The sequence below is a fragment of the Ascaphus truei genome, unplaced genomic scaffold, assembly GCF_040206685.1.
Source record: "Ascaphus truei isolate aAscTru1 unplaced genomic scaffold, aAscTru1.hap1 HAP1_SCAFFOLD_367, whole genome shotgun sequence".
Taxonomy (NCBI): domain Eukaryota; kingdom Metazoa; phylum Chordata; class Amphibia; order Anura; family Ascaphidae; genus Ascaphus; species Ascaphus truei.
In genome coordinates, this window is record NW_027456694.1 from 139,725 (window position 1) to 165,306 (window position 25,582).

The window sequence follows — 25,582 nt, forward strand, 5'->3', positions numbered from 1 at the left end:
TTTCTCCCCCCCCCCGCTCCCCTTTCTCCCCCCCCCGCTCCCCTTTCTCCCCCCCCCCGCTCCCCTTTCTCCCCCCCCCGCTCCCCTTTCTCCCCCCCCCCGCTCCCCTTTCTCCCCCCCCCGCTCCCCTTTCTCCCCCCCCCGCTCCCCTTTCTCCCCCCCCGCTCCCCTTTCTCCCCCCCCGCTCCCCTTTCTCCCCCCCCCGCTCCCCTTTCTCCCCCCCCCCCGCTCCCCTTTCTCCCCCCCCCCCGCTCCCCTTTCTCCCCCCCCCCCGCTCCCCTTTCTCCCCCCCCCGCTCCCCTTTCTCCCCCCCCCGCTCCCCTTTCTCCCCCCCCCGCTCCCCTTTCTCCCCCCCCCGCTCCCCTTTCTCCCCCCCCCGCTCCCCTTTCTCCCCCCCCCCCGCTCCCCTTTCTCCCCCCCCGCTCCCCTTTCCCTCCCCCCCTCCTCCCCTTTCCCTCCCCCTTCAACCCTCCCACACCCTACCCCCTCCCACACCCTACCCCCTCCCAGACCCTTCCCCCCTTCCCACCAATCTTCGCCTTCCTGCCCGCCTTCCTGCCTCCCCGCCTCTGCTTTCGCGCCCACCCGCCTCTGCCTTTCACTGCCCTTACTCCGCCCGCCTCTGCCTTTCACCCACCGCCTCACAGCCGCTACATGCACTCAACAGACTCCCGCCACACTCGACACATACCTGCCGCCACACACACCTGCTGCCTCCCGCCCCTACGCACCGACATCACTGACCCACCGCCTCACACCCTACCAGGACCCCCACTCACAGAGAGCACTCACAACCCACGCGACACCTGCCGCCTCACACCCTAGCAGGACCCCACTCACAGACAGCACTCACAACCCATGTGCCACCCGCTGCCTCACACCCTAGCAGGACCCCCACTCACAGACAGCACTCACAACCCACGCGCCACCTGCCGCCTCACACCCTAGCAGGACCCCCACTCACAGACAGCACTCACAACCCACGCGCCACCTGCCGCCTCACACCCTAGCAGGACACACGCCTCACATTTTTACATCTGTTATGTCACCAAAATATACATTGTACTGTGGTGTGTTTACAATAAACCATTTTTAAACAACATCGTATTACATTTTCTTCCATCTTTCTTTTCAACATTATTATCCAACCTTTACAACAAATACTCACCTATTGTTCCACAATTTATAAATAATACTACCTATTACGCATTTACATCCCGGGCAACGCCGGGTCTCTCAGCTAGTATATATATATATATATCCCCTCAAACAGACCTTTAAACAACATGTGGAGAGACAACTACACACAACAAACAGGCAAACCCGAGACACCTGGGAAATATGCTAATGACTCCTATTAGCATATTTTCCAGGTATATCAAGAATGTGCCGGCATTTCTCCACGTGTTGTTTGAAGGCACATGCGTGTGTAGCACTTAGGACTCCCATTCTCTCTGTTGAAGTGAATGTGTAAATACTGTAGTGGCTACTGGTAGAAATGCATACATTTTTTATTAACCCTTTCACCTGTCTCTAGTTGATACATAGACACGTGTAGTATTTACAACATGAAACAGGATGGGTCTCTTTCAGCCAATGCATGAAAGTCTCAGTTAGTCCATTTGAGTACAGGCATTACCTCATAAATTATTATTTATTATTATAAATTATTATTATTATTCATAAATCCTTAATTTTTCTTACTAAATGAAGTTAAAAAAAAATGCTTACTATTTCTTTTTTTTTGTTGTTGCAATTTCTTCTTTTTTTTAATTTTAATTAACAGCAGTTAGCATAAAAATGCTCGCAAACAAAGGTTTTGCTAATAAATAAAAATAATTGCTCATGGAACAAAGCCAGACTATGGGTGAGCTGGCGTTTCGTAATCTTATATTAGCAAAAGCTGCAAAACACAAAAGGTTAATAGAAGAGAAATATACTTAAAACTAAATGTGCCCTTGACTGAAGATAAACTGAAAAAGTACCGAGACTTATGTTAAGCTGTAACATTAGTCATGCAGCATTTATTCTTTCATTTAAGGCAAGTCGGCTCTCAGGCAGCCTCTGCAAACTTAGATGAACATATTAAGTTTGACTGAACAAGCCATGTGGCGGAAATACTCTCCCGAACATGGCGCAGTTTATCAATCACCCAAACCATTCAGATACTGTAGCCAGCATGATATCATGCCGCGCGGTGAAGTCATTCACGCTCTTTCAGGACCCGACGGTAACCGATCCCCTCACTTTGACCTTGAGCTCGCAATGTATCTGCTGGCATTAAAACATCTGTTGGCTACAAAACACTCGATGACACTGTACAACTAAAATCAGATTCCTGGGGTTGTCATCGGACAGCTAGCAACCAATTTAGTCATGTTTAATAAAGAATACTTGGACTAGTTCTGCAGGGGGGAATTGGAAAGTATCCTTCGTTTTTTTCAAGCCTGATGCGTCTTTGATGCACTTTGTACACCATTTGGCCCAGATTTATTAACCTTCAATAAGGCCTATTAGGGATCAATACATCTGGGCCAATTAATCCAGTGATTGCCACAGGGGTCTGAAACATATTGATTCTTGATGTGTTATTGGCCCCTATGGCATTCAGGGGATTCAAATGAATGGGTTATAAATATATGCCCTATATGTTCTTGACCTAACTAAAGACAGATCTGGCAGGATTACAAATCCACTTTACTTCACTTTACTTCACAAATTCATTTGAGTTCTCATAACTGGCACATGTGTTTTAAAGTGATTCTAATGAGAATTCCAATGATGTATGTATGTATCTATCTATGTATGTATCTATGAATGTATGTATGTATCTATGAATGTATGTATGTATCTATGTATGTATGTATGTATGAATGTATCTATGTATGTATGTAGGAGAGGATATGATAACTATATACAAATATATTCGGGGACAGTACAAGGAGCTTTCAAAATAACTATTTATCCCAAGGGGCAAGTCAAAGGACTCGGGGTCGTCCCTTAAGGTTGGAGGAAAGGAGATTCACAAGCAACAAAGGAAATGGATCAATAAGTAAGTATAGATATAGGATAACGTATCTGTTGTCTAAATTTAGCATAGGTTGAACTTGATGGTTGCATGTCTTTTTTCAACTCTATCTATCTATCTATCTATCTATCTATCTATCTATCTATCTATCTATCTATCTATCTATCTATCTATGCGTCTCTCTCTCTCTCTCTCTCTCTCTCTCTCTCTCTCTCTCTCTCTCTCTCTCTCTCTCTCTCTCTCTATCTATCTATCTATTCTATAAGATGCTAGTATTTCCAGCCAAAAACTACAGTTAGGCAAATGTCTAACCCAGTGTTTTTTTGACGTTTTTTTTTTGGTTAAGGAACCCTATAAATTATATTGTGAAAATAGGGTGTCTGAGATCAGATGCATTGTAAGGAACCCCAACCCTCTCTAATAACGTGTCTGAGATCAGATGCATTGTAAGGAACCCCAACCCTCTCTAATAACGTGTCTGAGATCAGATGCATTGTAAGGAACCCCAACCCTCTCTAATAGCGCGTCTGAGATCAGATGCATTGTAAGGAACCCCCAACCCTCTCTAATAGCGCGTCTGAGATCAGATGCATTGTAAATTCTTCTGTATTTGATACTATTTTCAAATGACCTGAAAATTGCAGGGAACCCTTTAGGGACGCCCGCGGAACCCAAGGGCTCTTACAAAACCCTTATAGAAAAACACTGGTCTGAGCAGTGAATTGTCCTGTTCTTCAAAGCTGTATTAGCCTTCAACATCATCCAGTGTACACAATCATTCTTATTGCAGTGATTATTTAACCCTGTGCTGATAGAAGGATCTTTACATTCCAACCACGGAACGTCAGGCAGCTTCTGAGTCTTAAAAATCTGAAAAGCAGAGGCCAGATTCTCATCATAATCAGATCAAGAATGGAATTCCGGCTTTCTGCACATGAAAGAAAGACTCTACTGTAAATATGCATACAGCTGATACGTAAGAGTTGGAGTTGCATGTACATTTGTTATTTTAGGCATCAGTCTTGGAGCCAGGATTTGGTTTTTCGAGGAGTCTGACGCCTTTGATTCTGATGAAGATTATACGGTGATCCCAGGAGCAAAAGCTTCTACTCGCATCACGAGGTCAGTCCCCTTTCTGATCTCTCCCCGAAAAACACGACGAGCTGGAAAACAGTTCCTGCTGTCTGACTGTTCCTCTTGTGTTTTTTTGTCTGCTCGTGGATACCAGACAAATGATGTTTCATGGCTGACTGAGACTGCCAAGAGCTCTCAGTGACTTGGGGATGGGGAATAAAAAGATGTAATTGAATGATTTGGCATTTACCGTCGTGAGGCCTGTGATAGTACATCTCAAAGACTGAAGATTATCCACGATTATTTCTCCGGCGACGGAGGAGAAATCCGGGGTGCAGGTCCATTCCACTAGAAAGAAAAAGACCAGTTACATCACATTGTAGCGCTGACGTCAGCTCGTCACTTTTTTCAGTCATTTCTTTAAAGAATAAGAGGAGAATATTAAAAAAATTATTTCGTTTACATGATTGTGTTGTATTGTATGTCTTTATTTATATAGCGCCATTAATGTACAGAGCGCTTCACAATAGTAATACGCGACAATCATATAAATAACAAATAATATAAATAAAAGGTCATGGGAATAAGTGCTTCAGACATAAAAGTAACTTTTAGGAAGAGGAGTCCCTTCTCCGAAGAGCTTACAATCTAATTGGTAGGTAGGGAGAACGTACAGAGACAGTAGGAGGGAGTTCTGGTAAGTGCGTCTGCAGAGGGCCAAGGTTTATGTATCATGCGTATAGTATTAGCCACGGTACTACTCATACGCTTCTTTAAGCAAGTGTGTCTTAAGGTGGGTCTTAAAGGTGGATAGAGAGGGTGCTAGTCGTGTATTGAGGGGAAGGGCATTCCAGAGGTGCGGGGCAGTCAGTGAGAAAGGTTTAAGGCGGGAGAGGGCTTTAGATACAAAGGGGGCAGAGAGAAGACATCCTCGAGATGAACGCAAGAGATTCGGGATGGTGCATAACGAGAAATTAGGGCTGAAATGTAAGGAGGAGCAGAAGAGTGTAAAGTTTTAATGATATGAAGTCTTTATATAAATAGATGGATAGAAACACGTAATGAAAAGCACTGATTTATACAGAACATGTCTACATGATAATATTTTTTAGAAGACCTCCCTTTGGCTTAAATAATCATTTACATTTCACAACACCCACAAAGTGCGATGAAACGATAACGGGAAGTTTGCCACATTTTACCAGTTATGCAAAATAAATAAAACAATTTAAGACTTGTCGGAATCTTTCTTTTCCTTCCAATTGAACTGGACTTGAAAAATTGGCGGCATTATTTTACGTCGTTGTTTTTACAGTCGCAGAGATTTTATGAAGAAAGAAAAGTTAGTGAATTAAGTGATATTTGTGAGTTAAAAACACAGGGTTTTTTTTTTTTAAATCACTCAAGTTTATAACAATAATTGTTTTTTTCTTGTGCTGCTACAATCTGTGTGTTTGGGGACATAAAGTGACTTGCCCAAGGTCACAAGGAGGTGACACCGGGAATTGAGCCCTGCTTCACACTCAGTGTCCTTGCCCTTACAGTCAACATCTTTACTCAATGAGCCACTCCCATATCCCGAGTCTGCCATACTTTTGTGAAACTAGGCCCTTGGTACACTAGTACAGGGGGGCTCATCTCCAGTCATCAAGCCCCCCTCCCCCCCCTCTCAGGTCAGGTTTTAAGGATATCCCAGCTTCAGCACAGATGGCTAAATCAGAGGCTCAGTCAAAGACTGCACCACCTGTGCTGAAGCAGGGATATCCTGAAAAACTGACCTGTCGGGGGGGCTTGAGGAATGGAGTTGAGTGCCCCTGCACTAGTAGAGCATTCTGCAGATGCATCTTCCACCTGTTTGAAGGGGGTCTTGTTAACTTTACCTGATCTATGGCTAAAAGGCTTGTTGCTGTCTTCTTATATCTTCTTGCGGCCGTTTCACAACGTTTCATTGTAAGCAGCGGCTGCCCTGGTCTGTAGTACCCATATATGCAACAGCAGTACCTGATAAGAGTATATAAGCATGTGTGGGCCTGTATGTACATGTCGTTGTACATGATGTGAATGTACATGTTAATCAATGTATGTACTGTACGGTATCAGTGTTTCTGTGCTGGTATTAGGGGTCAGCAGCAGAGTGCACCATTAAACCCTCTGCAGGGATGTTTAAATTTGGCACTTACCCTGTCTAACTCTTCCCTGCTGTCAACAGCCTTAGGACTGCTTGTCTAGTGCGATTCCTGGGGCTGGGGTCAGAGCGTTGTGATGAAACGGTCCTTCCTCAAGGGCCTGGCACTTTTACAGTTGTTTATTTTCATCTAAGGCTCTTCTGCCGCAAGAAAGTAAACTGATCCTGTCCGTGGCCAAGTCGAAAGTAAACTGATCCTGTCCGTGGCCAAGTCGCGCGTCTCCTGACTCCAGCACCATGGAACAAGGAGGCCAATGGACGTCGCTAATGGGGGCCAATCCTCAAGGATCCTGTACGGTCACCTTGGCTTAAAACTCATCGTCTGAGCTTTCTCGCCAGCATGTTTGGCTTTTGAAGGGAGGATTGGTGGCGAGGGGGCTGATTGCCCCGAAGAGGGAGGCCGTCAAGTAGGATGGGGTAAGTAAAACACTACATTCTGTTAGATGCACTGGTTAACTATCTCTCCTTGAGAGCCTAGGTAGCTCCAATCGGTTAATAGCACCCATTTAAATGCTTTGCTATGTGTATGCATAGATGTGTGTGTGTGTGTATATATATATATATATATATATATATATATATATATATATATATATATATATATATATATTTATATACACACACACACTCATACACACATGTAATTATTTTTGTTTTTCTTTTATTGCCTGGGGTGTTATTGCATATTGTGTTGGTGTTCGCCATTATCCACCTCCGGCTAGTAAGGCTAACAGCCTGTACGGTTGAGGGGGGGGGGGAGGGGGAGGGGGGCAGGATTGTTGGGGCTACATTTTTCAGCTTAGTCCATGGTATTCATGTTTGGCTTCCTACATGGTTATGGCAATATGGGACGCCAAAGTGGCAACCTGGCCCCAAAAAAATCTTCTCCCCGGTGTTGTGCGAGCAGCCCCTAACGCCTGGTATAGCCATGAACTAAACTGGCACGGCGTAAATTCCTGCGTTAACTTTCATGGACTGCTGTAAATATGCTAATGAGGTGTGGACCACCCAAACCCTTATCATTAGCACTAACGTCCGTTAAAGTTAACTTAACGCCTCATTAGGGAGCTTTGAAGATCCCTGTTAGCACTTAAGATGTTAGCTGAAGGTAACGCCTCGTTAAGTCACTAACGGAGTGTGGTGGGCCATTCCCCACCTGTTCCCATTCACTTTACCTCCGAGTGTTGTAAGGCACCAACAAAAATTCTGGGCAGGGACTGTGTCTGTACAATGCTTGCTCACACTGCTAGAGCTGCGGCCTAGAAAAGCAGTGGTTGTGGGTTCTAATTCTGTTGGGTCTGACACCATTCCAGTCACCAGGGTGGTACCTTAGGCTTATCAACTCTATGTAGTTGGTATGGAAATCCTTTGGAAGTGTGGGAATAGACTCATTTAAATATGCATAGCCATTAGCATACCTCCAAGGGTGCTCCTTTATCAACACAGGCATGTCTCCCTAATTTATTTGGGGGGGGATGTAAAAACAACAGAAGACACAACTAAATTTGAAAGTCAGTGTCTCTCTCTCAAATGTTGCCACTCTATATATGAAATAAATGTAGTATTATATTAACCTTTGTTTTATTGAGTTGTTTTATAGCTCTCTCCAGCACCGATGGCGTTAAGGCCGCATCGCTCACTGTCAGGGCTACGCAAAAATATCATTCTAATCATAGCAAAGAACACATATGGCCTAATACACTCTGCAGACCAGAGACATTCAAGATCAAAGCCCATTTAAAAGCTAATAGGAAGCACAGATATGCAGACGGTGGATTCTTTTGGAGCTTCTGCGAAGGGACTTAAGGGATCACAAGAGCTACCGATGGACATAATGACAATGGCAGAAGGTTATTCATTGTTAACAAGAAATATTTCCTCCATGTCCCACATGTTTGGTAGGACGCTGAAGACCTTGATTTTTGATTGCAGAAGCAGAGGCCGAGTTTCTACGTACTTAATGAACCAGAAAAGAATCCAGGGCAAAGTTAATTCATACAGAGGTAGTTGTCTAAAAGGAGCAGGTCCCCTTGGGAATCCTCACTTATTATTATTTTACATGTATAGGAAGCCGGGGGGGGGGGGGGCCCGGAGTTGAATTGTGTTAATTTAAGCTCTGAGAGCCTCTGGTTCCTTATACTTACAGGAGAAGTTACCACTACTACTTCATAGAGGTTTAAAGCCTGTGCGTTATATACTGTATTTATATATATTTATATAGCGCCCACTATAGCGTCAATACTGTACAGGGAATTATAATACAATAAGTGCAACAAGCAAATTCAGACAATAGGAAAGGAAATCCCTGCCCCGGAGAACTTAGAATCTAAGTGGTGTGTTGGGAGAGTTACAGAGACAGCAGGTAAGGGAATAAGTGCAGTAGATGGCAGTTGTTGGTAGGAGTGACTGTGGGTGTGGGACAGTAGCCATGAGTCCGGCTATTGGGATGCTTCATTTAAGAGGTGAGTTTTAAGGTTTGACTTAAAGGTGTTGAGAGAAGGTGCTCGGCGTATACTGAGTGTGAGGGAGTTCCACAGTATACGGCAGAGAAGGAAAAAGGTTTAAGATGCAAGAGAGCAGTAGAGGTGAAATTCTGACACAGACCCTCATCCTCTCCCATCTTGACTACTGTAACCTCCTGCTGTCCGACCTTCCTGCCTCTCACCTGTCTCCCCAATAATCTATCCTAAACGCTGCTGACAGAATCACACTACTATTTCCTAAATCTGTCCCAGCGCCTCCCATGCAGAAATCCCTCTCCTGGCTTCCTATCAAATCCTGTATCACACACTTAATTCTCCTCCTCACTTTCAAAGCTTTACACTCTTCTGCTCCTCCTTACATCTCAGCCCTAATTTCTCACTGTACACCCTCCCAACTCTTGCACTCTGCTCAAGTATGTCTTCTCTCTACCCCTTTTGTATCGACCCCTTTTGTATCTAAAGCCCTCTCCCACCTTAAACCTTTCTCGCTGACTGCCCCACACCTCTGGAATTCCCTTCCCCTCAGTATCCGACTAGCACCCTCTCTATCCACCTTTAAGACCCAGCTCAAAACCCACCTGCTTAAGGAAGCATATGAGTAGCTCCGTGGCTGATAATTAACACCTCACACATAACCTTGGCCCCTTGCAGACACACTTACCAGAACGCCCTCCTACTGTCTCTGTACATTCTTTCTACCTACCAATTAGATTGTAAGCTCTTCGGGGCAGGGACTCCTTTTCCTATATGGTACTTTTATGTCCGAACCGCTTCTCCCCTTTATGTGTTATTTATATTATTTATTTATATGATTGTCACATGTATTACTGCTGTGAAGCGCTATGCACATTAATGGCGCTATATAAATAAAGACATACATACATAGAATGGGATTTTAATGAGCGTCACCCACTTCAAAGGCTGTTATACTACCTTTAGGCCATTATAGCCTAAAGAATATAGCTTCATAGGACACAGGCCTTCTGGTCTTCTCTTTAGCTATAATGACCTGAGCAATCCGAAAATCTTATGAACAACTATAAATATGAAGATAAATAATAGTACAAACTGGCTTTGTCCGCACCCCTCCCCCCAGGCTCAACAGCCTGTGCGCACCTCACCTCCTCGCTCAACAACCTGGGCACAGGTCAAGACTTTAGTTCTGGTCCCAGGGAGAGCTATCAGCCGGCCTGTTCCTCAATATTATAATAAGGCTACAAATCCCATATTGATTTGACAAAGGGTCATGAAAAAGCAGCCTTGGTTCAACCGGTCCTGCTGACATGGTATATATAACGTGATATGTTGTGAACTATAGGATGACCATATTGATCAAAATATGACATAAGCAAATCAACTAAACTGAAGCGGAAAGAGTAGCAATCCCAAATGGTTAATATTTATTCATCCAACGTTTCGGCCCAACACAGCAGACCTTCCTCAAATCAACTCCAGGTTGCAAAATGGGTCTCCTTTCAGTAGCTGGGCATGTGTAACTTGGAGTGTCCCTATTGTCGTACCTGTGTCAACTAGAGCAAGCTGTGCTGAGTATACCAAAATAAATCATTTTTCCCAAGCAGTTACATCTACAATATTTGGTATTTTGGACTCATATAGTGGCTGTCCTAAGGTGACGTTGGTGCTATGCAGAAATGCAACACGTTTACAACTAAAGAGACTCAAGACACCATGAACAATATAGAATGCAGCTTATTGTTTAATTAAATGGCCCGACTGTAGTGTCAACATTCTGACTTACTATTGACCTTCATCCAGATCAAGGTCACCCGATGAAACCAATGCACTAGTTTTCTCCCATAAGTTCAGCACCGTTTTTCCTGCACGTATTGCATCACTTTGTACGCCAGAAAACGTAAATAATTTGTGTATATACATATATATTATATATTATACTAATATATAGCTGATAACACACACTTTGGAAAACATAAATAAAGGAGAAAGTATGTGTGGTACACAGATAATTATTTCTGCTTATACAGGACATTTAGTTAGACAGGAAAGCCTTACCCCAGAGACCACACGAGTTTATATAGCCTTGCTTTAATATATGTATGGCTAACACATTCTACATGATGTGTAAGGATTTTTCCATGTTTGCTAGCTTGGTCAGTGTATGTTTTAATGAAGGTGCTCTGTGTTTCAAAGTTAGCAAACACACCATGTGTTACTGCGGTTGGCAACATAAGTACTGATTTTTCAATAAACAGCAGTGTAAATAAGTGTATAAAACGCTATAAATTGCTGGCACATCTGTTAACTTAAATTATGTACCCTTGTTTATGCCAAGGGTATTTTTTTCTTCTTCTGCGCTGAATGTTTTAACAGATATAACTTGTCATGTGCTCAGCTGATAAATGAGCGATGCAAAGTCGATGGGCATTTCACGATTTTTATTTTATTTTATACTATGTTTTTGCCAGTAATTAATACGAGTTACCTCTCGTTTTCAAGGGCACAGAGTTATGGTGGCAAATCATGGTTACGATACATGAACAGAGGTTATACGTTATATTTACAGACATTTCATGGACTGTTAAGAGACAATATGTGTCTGGACGCAAGAGCTACATCTGTAGCCCATAGAGACCACATTTGAGAATAAATTAAAAAGGAATGTTGTAGCGTGCCTACTATTTAATGCCTTTAAACTATGTAGATGAGTTTTATGCGCGGCATAGTAAAACCAGACGTGCAACTCCTGCAGTCTAGTGGTGACACCCCACACACCATGAAGACCATGACGGAATCGCTTCATTCCAGACGCAAAGGCGGAGAATCGCTACGATCTGATAACGTGCTCCGGAGCTCAATCCCAGATTAAGGGCCAAAGATTTGACTAAGGCTGAGTCCATAGAGGGGGAAGCCGCGCTCCTCCGCGCTGACGCGGAGGCTCGCCTGCTCGGTCAGGAGCGATTCCATGGACTGGCAGGCGAGTCAGCGTGCGCGATCGGGAGGCGGGGGGAGGCGGGGCAGTGACATCGCTGGGCCAATAGCCCGCGAAGCGCCGACGTCAACATCACGGCGTCGACGTCATGACGCTGCTTCGTGCTGATTGGGTGTTTTCAGCCGACAGCGCGATGAGAAACAGGTCCTGCTGTCGGATGAAAATCCCAGCGCCTCAGCACGCCTGCGGACGCTCGCGGGAGCCCCCTCCAAAGACATCCTCATTGAGGATGACGGGGCTCAGCGCGGAGCGTCCGCGCGGCTCCTCCCTCTATGGACGTAGCCTTAAGGTCCTAACCGTATGTATATAAACAAGTAGAGATGGGTCGAATTCGCCCCAATCCGTTCCCCCGGATTTTCTCGCATTTCCACCCCAAAATCCGTTTCGGGGTGTCAAATCGGCAGACCAAAGGGGACCGGCCGATCCAAATCCGCCCATCTCTATAAACAAGCCCAAAAAGACAACAATTTGGGGGGGGGGGGGCGTAAAATGATCTTGATATATAGTAAATAGGTGCCTTCATACGAAGGGCTCACTTGTTGGAAGCTCCTCTATTGCACATTGATGGAGGAACTACAGTAAGATGCACCTACTTGCAGGGTGTGCAATAAGCAGGGAATTCCAAAGCCAGCCAGCCTTGCAGCGCCCCATATAACAGACATCGACGCTCAATGATTACCGGAGGCTCACTGATTTGGAATCAGTCTCGCTGATGTTTAGCGCCCACGCCTTGTAGAGCAGGGGCGGCCAACTCCAGTCCTCAAGAGCCCCACCAACAGGTCAGGGTTTAAGGATATCCCTGCTTCAGCACAGGTGGCTCAATCGGTGCCTCAGTCATTATGAACTCTTGGTGGCCCTTGAGGACTGGAGTTGCCCACCCCTGTTATAGAGTCTCGCTGATAGAAATGCTTTTTGGGACCCAGAACCCCTAAAAACTCATTGATTTCACTCCTGGGAGGTTGAGGTTGACCTCGCTGGAGCAGAAGTACATTTTAAGAACATTTTCGAGACTGTATTTTAGGAAGAGTAACTAGGCCTCTCTGGTAGCATAAGGGTTAAAGTAGCAGTAGACCAATGAATAGACTCAAAGACATGCTAGCGAAATGGAATACACACGGATTGTAACCCCTCAAGTGCATCACTCATAACACCATTATTTAACACAGGTAAAAGATATATATAAAAAAAAATAAGGGTTGTGATCTGCTATAAAGGTTGCCCAATTTCAAAATAGGTCATTTATTTCGGGCGAACTGCACAATTAAAACATGTCTAAATTGTATTGTACTGTATGTCTTTATTTATATAGCGCCAAAAGTGTACTCAGCGCTTCACAAAGAATACAGCACAGGGAATTATAATAATACAATAAGTGCAGCAAAATCAGACAATAGGAAAGGAAATCCCTGCCCCGAAAAGCTTACAATCTAAATTACCCATGGTTGCAAAGCAATAGGCCGTAGCCCCGTGCAGCACTGCAGGGGTTATTTTTCCACGCTGCTTCATGGCCTTACCTTTACCCTAATCCTCGAATTCTTTCTTACAACCATGCACGAGAAAAACTACATAGCAAAACGGTTCTGAAATAATTAGAACAAGGCTTTTCAAATGTCCTAATTACACTGGAGTCTCCGAGAATCTGAAACTCAATTAGTCTACGAGCCAGAATTGACAAAATCCTTTTCATGTAGCTGTAATTGCAATTTGAGTAATAGATTATTGTCTTCGATGACTAAAGCTTTTCTTGATTACTGTTTTGTACTGCTCTCCCCTTGGGCTAACTTTAGGAATTGGGCTAACTTTAGGAATATGCAAATGTTGCGTGTAATTAATACCATGTGTGCCCAGCGCGTTTCACTGTTGATAAGTATTGCCAGTGACATTCTCGCAGCGCGCGGATAAATGTTTACCGCAGGGGTCTCCCTTTAACGTCTTGCCAATAAACAGGAATATTTTGTTTATGGCGTCTTTGCTTCGCAAAAAAAAAAAACAGTCATTATTAAATTCAGACATGTTTCAAAAATACACACAGGGATAATGTCAAATATTCAATGGATGTTCACGTAATGTTTAAAGTTTTAGATGTGATGCCAGCTGTGCTTGAGCAGGGACTGACTTATCAGACAATGCAACGGGTGCCTTTCCCGTGACCAAGCCTAACAGGTAGGAGACATTTTTTACGGATTTTAATTACAGTGGAAGACGGAAATGGAACATTTTGCCGCGGCCAACTCGCCGTGACCCGTGTGTAGATGAGTCTTCTGGAAGGTATGTAAGTCTCTCTCCCCCTAACTTTCCCCCCTTGCTCCCCCATATATCATGGGTACATTATCTTCTGGTGAAATTCAATGTGAGATCAAAAACGTTGAGTTTCTTTGTTAATTTTCACCGAAACTTTCTAGGTTTTGAATTTTCCATTTTCTCTCTCGAACGTTTGGCCCAAACACAGTCCATGCGAATTGAGGTCAGTTCCCACATCCCTAGTTATGAGATGTTTACTTGTTTCCCAGGGCTGATTGTATTCTCTGTTTCCCTGAACGTATTTGGCTTCCTTAGAATCACCATTAAAATAAAATGTATCTTAAAGTGGTACAGCTCAACCCCGCTATAACGCGATCCGCTACAATGCGAATCCGCATATATAACGCGATGCACTCGTGGCTCCCAATTTTCGTATTTATGAATACTTTGCAACACGATTATTGGTGTCTTCAATACTTTATTGTACAATGCTTACAATTGTACATTATTTCTAACGCGATCCGCTTATAACGCGACGTGATTCTTTGGACCACAGCGTTATAAGGGGGTTGAGCTGTATTAGCTCTTGCCATTTTTTTTCTTATTAGATGGAGCACTTCCTTACCTTTAAGAGAATGTAAGGATCTAAACTGCCGATGTATCTGTTTTTCCGTGATCGATCAGCAAAGATCCTGCTTCCCCCTGGGGCACACAATATGGCCGTCTATTTCAAAAGAGGAAGTGCTGTGGCTTCCTAAATAGTTGCTATAACAACACAGGAAAACTTAATACAGCTCAACCCCGTTATAACGCGATCCGCTACAACGCGGATCCGCATATAACGCGTTGCAAGCGTGGCTCCCAATTTACGTATTTATGAATACTTTACAACACGATTATTGGTGTCTTAAATACTTTATTGAACAATGCATACAATTCTACATTATTTCTAATTATTTCTAACGCGATCCGCTTATAACGCGATGTGATTCTTTGGACCCCACGCCCAGCGTTATAAGGGGGTTGAGCTGTACATTAAAACGAATTAAAAAGGATATACATAGTGGTATTGGTGGGAGAAATGCAGTAAGTATTATCTAATACTGCATAACTTGTTATTAGTTTTATTTTTTTGTAAACCACATATAGGATTTTTTAGGTACTGCTGCTTTAAAGTGTAATTCTAACCTTATCTGCCAATTCATGGTCTTACCTTGATTTCCGGGGCTAGTTAAACAATAGTCATAGCTCAAAAGAGAATAGAGGTCGTAAAAGAAAATTCTAAGCCTTTGGTAACTATGGAGACACTCAAAGGTGAAAGCCATTTGCGTCAAACATCTATAATTAACCTCTTTTCATTTAATGTAACCATGTACTGTATTATCATAACTCTGTGCCCAGGACATACGTGAAAACGAGACGTAACTCTCAATGTATCACTTCCTGGTAAAACCTTTTTTATAAATAAAGAAATCAAATAATGCTTCCATTAAACATACGCTGCCATTAGCTTCCTTTGGTGCTAGGATGTACCGTCCCTTCACATTAATTTGATGGCATAAGGGAAAGGATTTCCCCCTGATGAACCAGTAATATGATGCATTTATTCAGAAAGCTGGAAACAATTAGACCATTTCTAGCCCAAGTGCTACATCTCAGGCTCTTAACTGGGCAGCCCGGGAGGAGTGTAATAATGGCAGTCACATGTTTAAGGGGTTACATCTGACTCTTTTTTAACCAAAATCACCCCCAAAATTATCACTGAATCATTTTTAAAGCTGGTTTGTCACACAGTGAGCTGAGACTTGGGAGGCGTTACATTTCCTCTTTCCGGTCTCTTTGGCCGGGAGTCATCGAAGCGAGACCCGCGCTGTTGCACCAGAATCAGCGCGGCCCGCACTGTTGCGCCAGAATCAGTGATACCCGCCATTAAACTCAATAGCAGATGCCGATTCGGGCACTTTGATGACACCTGGGTCTTTTGGGTTCAACAAGAGTGTGCACAGGCAAAGCCCCCCTCTCTCACTCACCCCTTAACATTATTGGCTCTCTGATAAGATCTGGGTGGGCGAAGGGTAGAGAAAACACAGGGCCAGATCCACAGAACTCCATGGTCAGGGCTCTTTATGGTCCGTTATGATATACAGTATACCTGGCATCTGTCTTCAATATAAATGTATTAACCCCCTTAAAAGTCACAGTGGCCATGAAGGTATGGATCATGTATGCCTTTGTGGTCACTAAGGTAGCCAAAAGGTTAATACAAACACTGTATGACATACAAGGGTTTAACCCTCACCGTAATCCCCTCAGGCGGCCTAACGTCCCTCCCCGGGGCACCAACCCCTATAACCAAGCCCCTTACCCGCACCCCCTCAACCACTTTAGTCTTAGTAGCCAAACATGGCAAATAGAGCTAATGGCCAATATAAACACAATATACATTAATAGAAATAACAATCACATAAGAAAAAAAGACTATGAAACTATATATATATATATATATATATATATATATATATATATATATATATATATATACACACACATTCACATACACACATAAAGAAAGCACACATTGAGATAGTTTAAATTAACTGATTGAGTGCTAGTAGGGATACCTAGGCTTTCTTTAGAAGAACCTGGGTAGCCACAAGGGCACTAAATGGGTACCTGAAAAAAATCTTGGACCCCATCCTGGTGGATGTCAACCATCTTCAGAACAATGGGGCCCATGGACCAATCCCCCAAAAGGGGCAATGCCCAACCATAACAACTAAATTCCACAGGCCCAATGGCCAAAAACCATAAAAAACGCAAAAATCCCAAATCCATAAAAAGTTCAAAACAATCCACAGGCCCGATGGCCAACACAAACAAAAAAAATGAATCCTGGCTCGATGGCCTATTTGTAATCCAAAACCACTCGTGGTTTGGCGACGAAGGACCCTGATGGTCACCGACGCCCTCAATCCTCAGTTGATTGCAAAGTCAGTACTGTAGAGGTCTGCGGGGGGGGGGGGGGGGGGGGGGGGGGGGGAAGGGGGAGAGGGTAGGCCACCAGACAGGAATAAGGGGGAGGTTAACCCTTTGTATGTCATAACGGTTGTACCTCTATGGCATACAATGTGTAGCAAGGTCATTAGGGTGTTTGTATTAAACTCTTGGCTATGTTAGTTACCATGAAGGCATGATGCATGTCTTCATGGCCACTACGGCTTCCAAGGGGTTAATACATAGGTCATGGCTGAATTATTTGGCCTAGTCCAGGGTATTCACTTTGGCTTTCTATATCGCTAAGGGAATATACAGTGGGATGCCAATATGGGCCACTTCAGCACCCTGGACAAGGCCAAGGGTTTGCTGCGTCCCGGCATTAGGTGGTGGAAGCATCTAACGCCAGATATAGCCAGGACCTACACTAACCAGCGTTAAGTCCCCGCGTTAACTTTAACGGCCTACTGTGTATATGCATTGGTGTCACACACCTCTCCTTTGCATATCATTAGCTTTGACGAGTTAATGCGTTAACTTCAATTAGTAATTAATTTCCAGAGGGGAAAAAAATTAAGTCAAATGTTTGCTTTCAGCATGGCTAAATTAGTTTAAGGAATTCTTTTAGATTGTATATAAAAGGGTATTTTTTTTTGGTCTGGGTACGTGGCGTTGCACTTTTAAACTAATCCCAGATCACTTGATTTCTCTCTTAGCATCAATTTAGCCAAGAATATTACACCACATATTCAGCACCTATGGATATAGTATAGGGAGCAATTATAGGAATGTTTAGCTAAGAAGTTATTGTAGACACATGACAAAATTCCCTTATACTGTATTATTGTTCTGGGCCGTAAAGGCTTCTAAACACTTTCTTATCCCCGCGGACTCATCTTTCCTAAACGCACAGCCACTGAGTAGGTTTCATATTCAGTGAACGGCTATAACCAGTTGGTATTGTGCGTAGTGAAGCAAATAAACATATTTAAAGCTACGGCCCAAGCAATATTATACATGTGTGGTTTTTTCAATAAAATCAGTTCTGTTCTATGATGAAATACTTGTCGAAAATAATTTTTTTAAAACAACTTTGAATTACATTTTTAATGTATTATAATGTAACAAGCATTTTTTTGTTTCTATAGCAAACATTTACAAAGTCACATCCCCTTCCTCTTCTGAAACAGGCTCTGGCACACCCCTTTTTGAGCCCTGCCCTCTCTCTAGCAGTGCACCAATTGTATCTAGTGACTGCCTGGTCACATGATCTTCTCGACAGAACATTGCATCTTTGGTCCTCTTCTGCTGCACTGACGGCCATGTAGTGAACCCCCGAGCTCAATATTCACCGATCGATCACAGGAGAACGGATCGATCGGCAACTTAGCTAATTACTTATCATTGGGTGAATTGTATTGATGCACAAATTAAAAAATAAATAAATTTAAAACGGCAGCTTGGACTGGTGCTTTAATACATCTGTTCCCATGCAGCATCTTCAAACATTTCCATGCTTCATTCAGTTCTATAAGATCACACAGCGCACCCTTCAACATTAAGCACATGACTTGTGCAGCGCTGATTGCACTGCTCCTTCCTTCACCTTTTTATACCCCCACCTGTAAATAAGCACACAGACCAGGTCCTCCTTTTGGGTGAAAAAGGCCACAGGAAATGTATTATTATTAGAACATGTTAACACTGAGATTACATCCTCCGACCTCCTTGGTCCCTGCGGAGCTTATTGTCACATAAACCATGCCAGTCACCGGCTGCCCCTCCTACCAGCTCGGTGCGAATGTTCGTTTTGTACCACAGCAGTAAGACACCTTCCTGGGACCTTGTCCATGGAGTCTCACCCTTCGGAATGCCAATCAGTTACTGACAACTAAATACTCCCACCTAGGCAGTCCCCCTTCCCCTGTTGGCAAGGACCATCGCCCCACTACGAGATACCCTCTGTTCTGTCCCAAGCTCACTGTGGCAAGTGAGTAGAGACAGGTAGCTTAACTCAACCCAATATACAAAGCAAAGGGAAGCTTCTTATTTGCTGGAGTTGTTATTGGGCACAACTCTGTGGAATGGGAACAATGGAGAGAAAAGCGGAATAGAATAGTAAATGGGATAGGTAAATAACATTAACTTTACCAGGGGACTGATGGAAGAGTCCTGAGCAGCAATCAGGCATGGACAGAAAGGGAAGGATATGACATGGGTCATAGGGAAAATTGCAGTAGGGCTGCACCAAAAGACAAGTGTAGGAGGAGCAGCCCAACTCCAAGAGAAGAGAAGGGGGTTTCCATGGCAACAATGGGGAAAACAGGTAATGTGACGCAGGCGTTAGAATACCTCCGTTCCTGTTACCTTATTCCACACTTTCTTTTTTTTTTTGTTTAACAATCTTCCAAACAGTGCACCCTAAATCTCATTCACTCCAAGCACAGGTATGCTTGCTTCCGCCTACACCCCTGGGTCCTCTTCAAATATGAACTCTTTAGTTCCTCTGTCACTGTGGGATGCATGAGCTTACAAGCAAGTATTAATTTATTATATGTAAAGATTATAACATTATTTTATCAATAAAACATTGGGATTTATAGCTTAAGAAAAAAATATATATATATATATATATATCCACCCCTTCTAAATTCATTGTAGTTGACCAAGCAGCCAAGGGCAATTTTGTTCACACTAAAACTCACTGGCAAGGTCATATACATATACACGGTACAGATGTTAAACATTTCCCCGTTTTGCAAGTATTTCGAAGGATTTCAATGTGTCCTGCATTTTCTTACAATAATTTGGCCCTTCTGTTTCTAACTTATATTCATCCCCGGCCCCTTTGGGAAAGTACCCTGGTACAGGAGGCAGCTGGGTTCCCTGGTGTGCATTTAATTAACCGGCAGAGAATGGGTTTACAATCAATTAAGTCAGACACCTGGAGAATTGGGAGTGTGATTGGGCGCTATTGTATCTTTTGCTAGAACTTGCACATTTATGAACTATAAATTAAAGATCTTTTGAAAGCTCCCCTGAATGTGCACCTTGTTTGTTGTTACATTGCCTCCAGACACAGGTACAGTGTATTGCTCCGTTATAGTCTGAGCGGTGACATTTGCATTTTTTTCCACCACTGTTTTTTTTTTTCTTTAATAAGATTACCATTTATAATGTGCTCCAGAGTTGAGACTGAGCCTCGGCGACGCTTCACAAATGAATCCTTTCAACAACACTGGCCCTTTGGAATATTTCAGTCACACACATGGGTGTCTGCTCTTGGAGGGGGTCAGAGATAACACTATTAAATGTCCTGGCTTTCCATGGTCTCTCCGGGTTTGGGCGGAAAAGCACAAACGCGGCTGAGCTTCTGAATACCGCTGTAGACACGTGTAACCCCCTGTGTGATGAGGATCCACGCACTCGCACTGCCCCCTGGCAGGTTCCTCTCCGACGTGCCACGGATATGTGACTCTTGATGGACCTGGCAGCAGCCAATGACAAAGGCTATGGAAGAGTTGGTACTAAGGGAGAGGAGCCGTTGGGCAGCCATGACAGATGACGTCAGATCTACGCGAGCCTGGGTGCCGTCAGGAGGATTGCAGAGTGTGCATGGGTGCACATGGCAGCGGGTTATAGTCAGGATGTGATCGAGAGTTCGAGCGCCGTCGGAGGGGACCCTCAACGGCTAAAAAGCGCAGCGGTACAGAACCCTTTTCGAAATACAGACCTGCAACAGGTACTACACAATGAGCTCCCACGGAGTGCCGGCACCATCACAAAGCCAACATACCCAGGACTGGGTGGCTAACCCACCACTGACACCGACTCACACCTGCGCAGCGTCACGGGGATTGTGTTATAATTGTATACTGTAGGTAGTGATCCTCTGCTGAGGATCACAGGTTGCCTGAGTTGTTAGGGATACAGTGTTGTATCACCCGTATACCGGGCCTGTATGTAATCCCGCCATCTGACCATAGGCCACGTGTGGCCCATTAAGTTATTAATAGGGACTCAGGCCACCACCTCAGCTAACTCCTTCTATAACCTCAAAATACTAAAAGCCCCTCAACTCCTTCAGTATCAGAGGGTCCTACTGCCTCCATGACCCCTCCAATTCTTCTTGATGGCGATGTTGCTCCTGGTGACATTGATAGAAGGGAAGGGTCCTCCCTTTCCATGCAGATGGTGGTCAGTGACCTGGCTCACGGTCCACCCAAAGAAAACAAGTATAGTGCCACGAGGAACCGGATCCATCATAACGGCCACTAACCTGCCAGCCATAGGACACTAAAGGAGTTAATACATCGATGCAAAGTGATGCAGGGTCAAAATAACACCATCTGCTCTTGTTTTTGGAGCAATACTCAAGTTTGTAACACTAAATACATATGGCCCAGAGTTGCCGAAAAATAGTTGACTGTGGCTAAAAAAGTGAAAACACGACCTTCCAAATTCAAGGTCAAAACTGCTTTGGTAACATCGACCAATCACTAAGAAAAACATCACATTTTTTTTCATGTATTTCTTTACAGAACACATCCAGGATAATACCCAACTACTTTCTTTAAAGTACAGTCAAATAGCAGGGTGGGGGGATGAAAGAAATTCTCTACCAGCATGGGGGCGACTGGTGCCGGGAAATTTTTACGATCTCCAAACAAAAGTAGCAGCTTGAAGGTGAAGAAAGAGGACTGGCTGATGGAGCATCTATCCAGCACAAATAAAGGAAGCGTCAACAGGGTGAGAGCCAAATCAACTAGCTGCCAGTAATATAGCTCTTAATAGTGCCGTCCCGCATACCTGCCTAGAAAACAGCCTGCTGTACATAATTATTTGTTTCCCCAAAACAAATCTAACCACGCTAAGAAGCAAAGGTTTGGGGACATTCACTTATTTGGAAATGAATGACAAGTTCAGCTTCTTGGGGACGTCTGCGTGTGGAACGGTTTGTCAACCAAGTGTTTTCTTTACCCACCCTGTCATTATCAGAGTGCCAATAAAGATAAGGGGAGGGGGTAAAGGGGGGGGGGTGTTGCCTGTGCAAACTCTTGTTGAACACACGGTTGTGTCAGACAACAGGGGGGAGCAGAAGGAAAACGCCAACCCCTCTGAAGTCTCCACTCGCCTTGTTAACAAATAAACGTTAAAAACTCTTATAGGTGTCATATTAAGGTAACAACAAAGGCCTAAATCCCCCCAGATGCAACCCCTTAAACACATCACTTCCTGGACTTCAGGTGATTGGAACCCCTGTTAAAAAACAGCGATCTAACCCAAAGGAGACTGGGATTAGCTAGTTTATATCTAGCATGACTACAGTAGGCCCAATAGTGGGCTGTCCCCCACGCCAGACAACACAGCAAACAACAGTTTGGTAGTAGCGAAATAAAAACTGTGGCCTTATTCCTCCAAAATATAACTAAAGAAGTTCAGACTGGCCCGTGACATGTCGAGAAACCCCAGCAATGCTATAGCTCGTGATCCCCGCAACTGATGGACAACTGACCCAGCCGACATAACGAACCAAAACAACAACCTAGCAGGACGCTCTCATGCACCAACGGCCCAACGCCGAGCCCAGTCTGGGAGCCTAACAGCACCGCTCCAAGCGGTTACAAGAAGAACCCCATATGAATCCATGTTCATTTTTTTGTTGTTGCGTGATTGTTTAACAAAAGAGGAGGGCCGGGCGTAGAGCCCTGCAGCAACAAGGCACCTCCCTTACATACGCTCCCTCTCTAAACTTCCCTGCAGGCCAGAAACTTAACCCCAACCAGCCCCTGTCCGGGTACATAAATAGGGAGGATGAGCATGGGTCACCATTACCATTCCACCCAAGCCTGAATGCTTGGTCTCTCCTAGTTTATCATCAATGAGCCAGTAAGTTATTGAACATATAGATAGACAGACAGACAGACAGACAGACAGACAGACAGATAGACAGACAGATGTGCAGAATGGTGAACACCTCTATATACATATGCATAGGTAGAGATATATATATAGCAAATGGAAATATTACTGTATGCTCATTTGCATGTCTTAGACAGGTCTGCAGCCCCGCCGTTCACCATTATCACCCAGCACACAGCACTTCCACTGCAGCAAGGGATTCTGGGAAATGAAATGCAAATGGACACACAGTGTTACCTTTTGCTTCAAAGCCATTTTTAATATGGTTCCCTATAGGCTTAAGCTTGCTGCGTGGTCACAGCTTTGAGCACAGCAGGGGTTAAGATTCATAGCCAGAAAACCCACCCACAGACAGCCGTTTCGACCTTAATGGGTCTCATCAGTGTGGGGTTGGTTAACTGGCTATGCAATAAAGCGATGAGGATGGGGTTTACCATACTTAGTTAAGTTATGGTGGGTAAAAAAAGTGACAAAAACCATATATATATACATTACTTTCTATATATATATATAAGACCTATTCAATAAACTTTGATAAGTATTTTTTTGGTTTTTTTTCCCCCCACCTTTGCCAATCTTTTGCTACTGGAGACCCTGGCAATCTTCTGCAGAAACACAAAGAGAATGGGGCCTGAGGTTTGTACCACCATTCACAATGTATTTATCCAAGGCACTGCAGGAACCTGGCAGCTATGGAATGAGAACTGCCTGATCTTGTCCACAATGACACTTGGAAATTCTAAGAGGATGACACGATGGAATTGGGTATAGCTTTAGGTGTTGGTTAAATCCTTTAATTCTGGGTGGCGCTCTTCAAATTTTTCAGAGGGGTACCTGTTTTCTGGGACCGTGCCAGAACATACCTACATTGTCATACCTAACACATATGAATAACTATCATATTTCCTCTCGAGTTTGAAATTGACATCTGCTTGGATGGAAGACAACTGAGTGGGGCTTTAACATTACACCAATGAAGACTGGTTGTATAATACGCAGATCATCCCTATGGAAACATTTGGGTGATGCCCTTGTACAAACTGTCAGGTTTATTAATCAGTTAACTTGATCTTCATTTGTACAATTCATGGAACTGTACCTGTCAGTAAACAGTTTCACGTACGAGTGGAATTTCCTTGAAACAGTGAGTAGCAAGAGTAATTAGTTCTACTAATAGGGTTCAGAGGTCTAGTAGTCATGTTGGCTTTGGAGAAGGCTAAGTTCATTGTACTAAATGAAATGGTGAAGGGAACGTGTACAGGAGTGTACATTTTACTGAACGACTAACACTTGAGCTACAAAATTCAACTGTTCTTTAAAGAAACTCAGTTAATAGAAATGTTTTTCTCCCTCCTATTTAAAGCTGCAGACAAAGCAATATCCTACATGTGTGTTTAAAAAAAAATCAGTTCTGTACTATGAGAAAATACTTGTAGCATTTTTTAACAACTCTGCATGACATTTGTATTGTATTATAATGTAACAAGCATGTTTTGTTTCTATAGCAACTATTTACAAAGTCACACCCCCTTCCTCTTCTGAAACAGGCTCTGGCATACCCCCTTTTTTTTTAGCCCTGCCCTCTCTCTAGCAGTGCATCAATTGTATCTAGTGACTGCCTGGGTCACATGATCTTCCCCACAGAACTTTGCATCTTTGGTCCTCTTCTGCTGCACTGACGGCCATTTAGTGAACCCCCGAGCTGAATTTTCGCCGATCGGTCACAGGAGAACGGCTCGATCGGCAACTTCGCTAATTACTTATCATTGTGTGGATTGTGTTTATGCACATATTAAAGGGGGGAGAGGGAATGCAACTTAGACTGCTGCTTGAACACTGGCATCATACAAACAGTTTTAAATATGGTATATGCCCCGATGTCAAATACAGTTACATCTCATTTCAGTGCCGCTTCAAGAGGGTCGAGTGGGCTAGCACTTGCTCTCAACTTGCTACGAATCCCAGTGTTAGCACTAAATATACATAAAATACATAGGGGCCACATTGTCATTGAGAAAGTAATGTATTCGTAGATATTGCTTAAGATACACTATTCAAAAGTACTATTCTCACTGCAGTTCATTGCTGCGTGACTCAGTTTTCAGAAACAAAGATGCCTATTGGATTTCCTTCTTTGTGCTATGCAGGGAATGTCTTTCCGATGATAAATAAACCCTGCAGTGTTCTCTCTCTCCAACATTAGTACTTTCCTGTAGGACACACAGACGCACACTTTCATTAGTCACAACATATGGTGGCAGGACTGCGGTCTCTGAGGGATCCTCGGTTCATGCAGGGAACTCGATTACAGCAGCTGGCTGCAAGCGTCATGATTAAGAGACAGTCAGTAGCTGCTATCAGAACATGGCAGGCAGCAGCCACTGACGTTTCCTCTAGGGGGGATTTAACCGCAGGAATACTGTTAATCTGCCTCTAGGTACTTTGTGATGGCCACATGTGCAGTCCCATATTAGACCAATGAAATAAAACTGGGGAAAGATGGCAGTGCACAGCGAATATAAAGAAGGGCTGGAGTAGAGACAAAACTGTTTCCCGGATTTTCGTTGGTGTTACCCCCAAAATCCGTTTCGCGGTGTAAAATCCCCAAACGGATTTGGGCGGTTTCAATCCACGCGGATTTATCAAGATCCGCCGTTGGATACAACCCCGAGGACGGATTTGTAGAA

The 25,582-nt window shown here is 43.8% G+C and overlaps 1 protein-coding gene across 1 annotated transcript in view; it reads right to left on the reverse strand.

Annotated features, from left to right (window-relative positions):
• Positions 1–25,582, reverse strand: part of LOC142483768 (ankyrin repeat and fibronectin type-III domain-containing protein 1-like) — a 161,064-nt gene that overhangs the window by 111,664 nt on the left and 23,818 nt on the right. Inside the window, exons 4-5 of the mRNA XM_075583751.1 lie at positions 4,275–4,450; positions 3,714–3,898 (exon numbers count right to left, since the gene is read on the reverse strand). Coding sequence (XP_075439866.1) covers positions 3,714–3,898; positions 4,275–4,450 — 361 coding nt within the window. The remainder of the gene's footprint in view (positions 1–3,713; positions 3,899–4,274; positions 4,451–25,582) is intronic.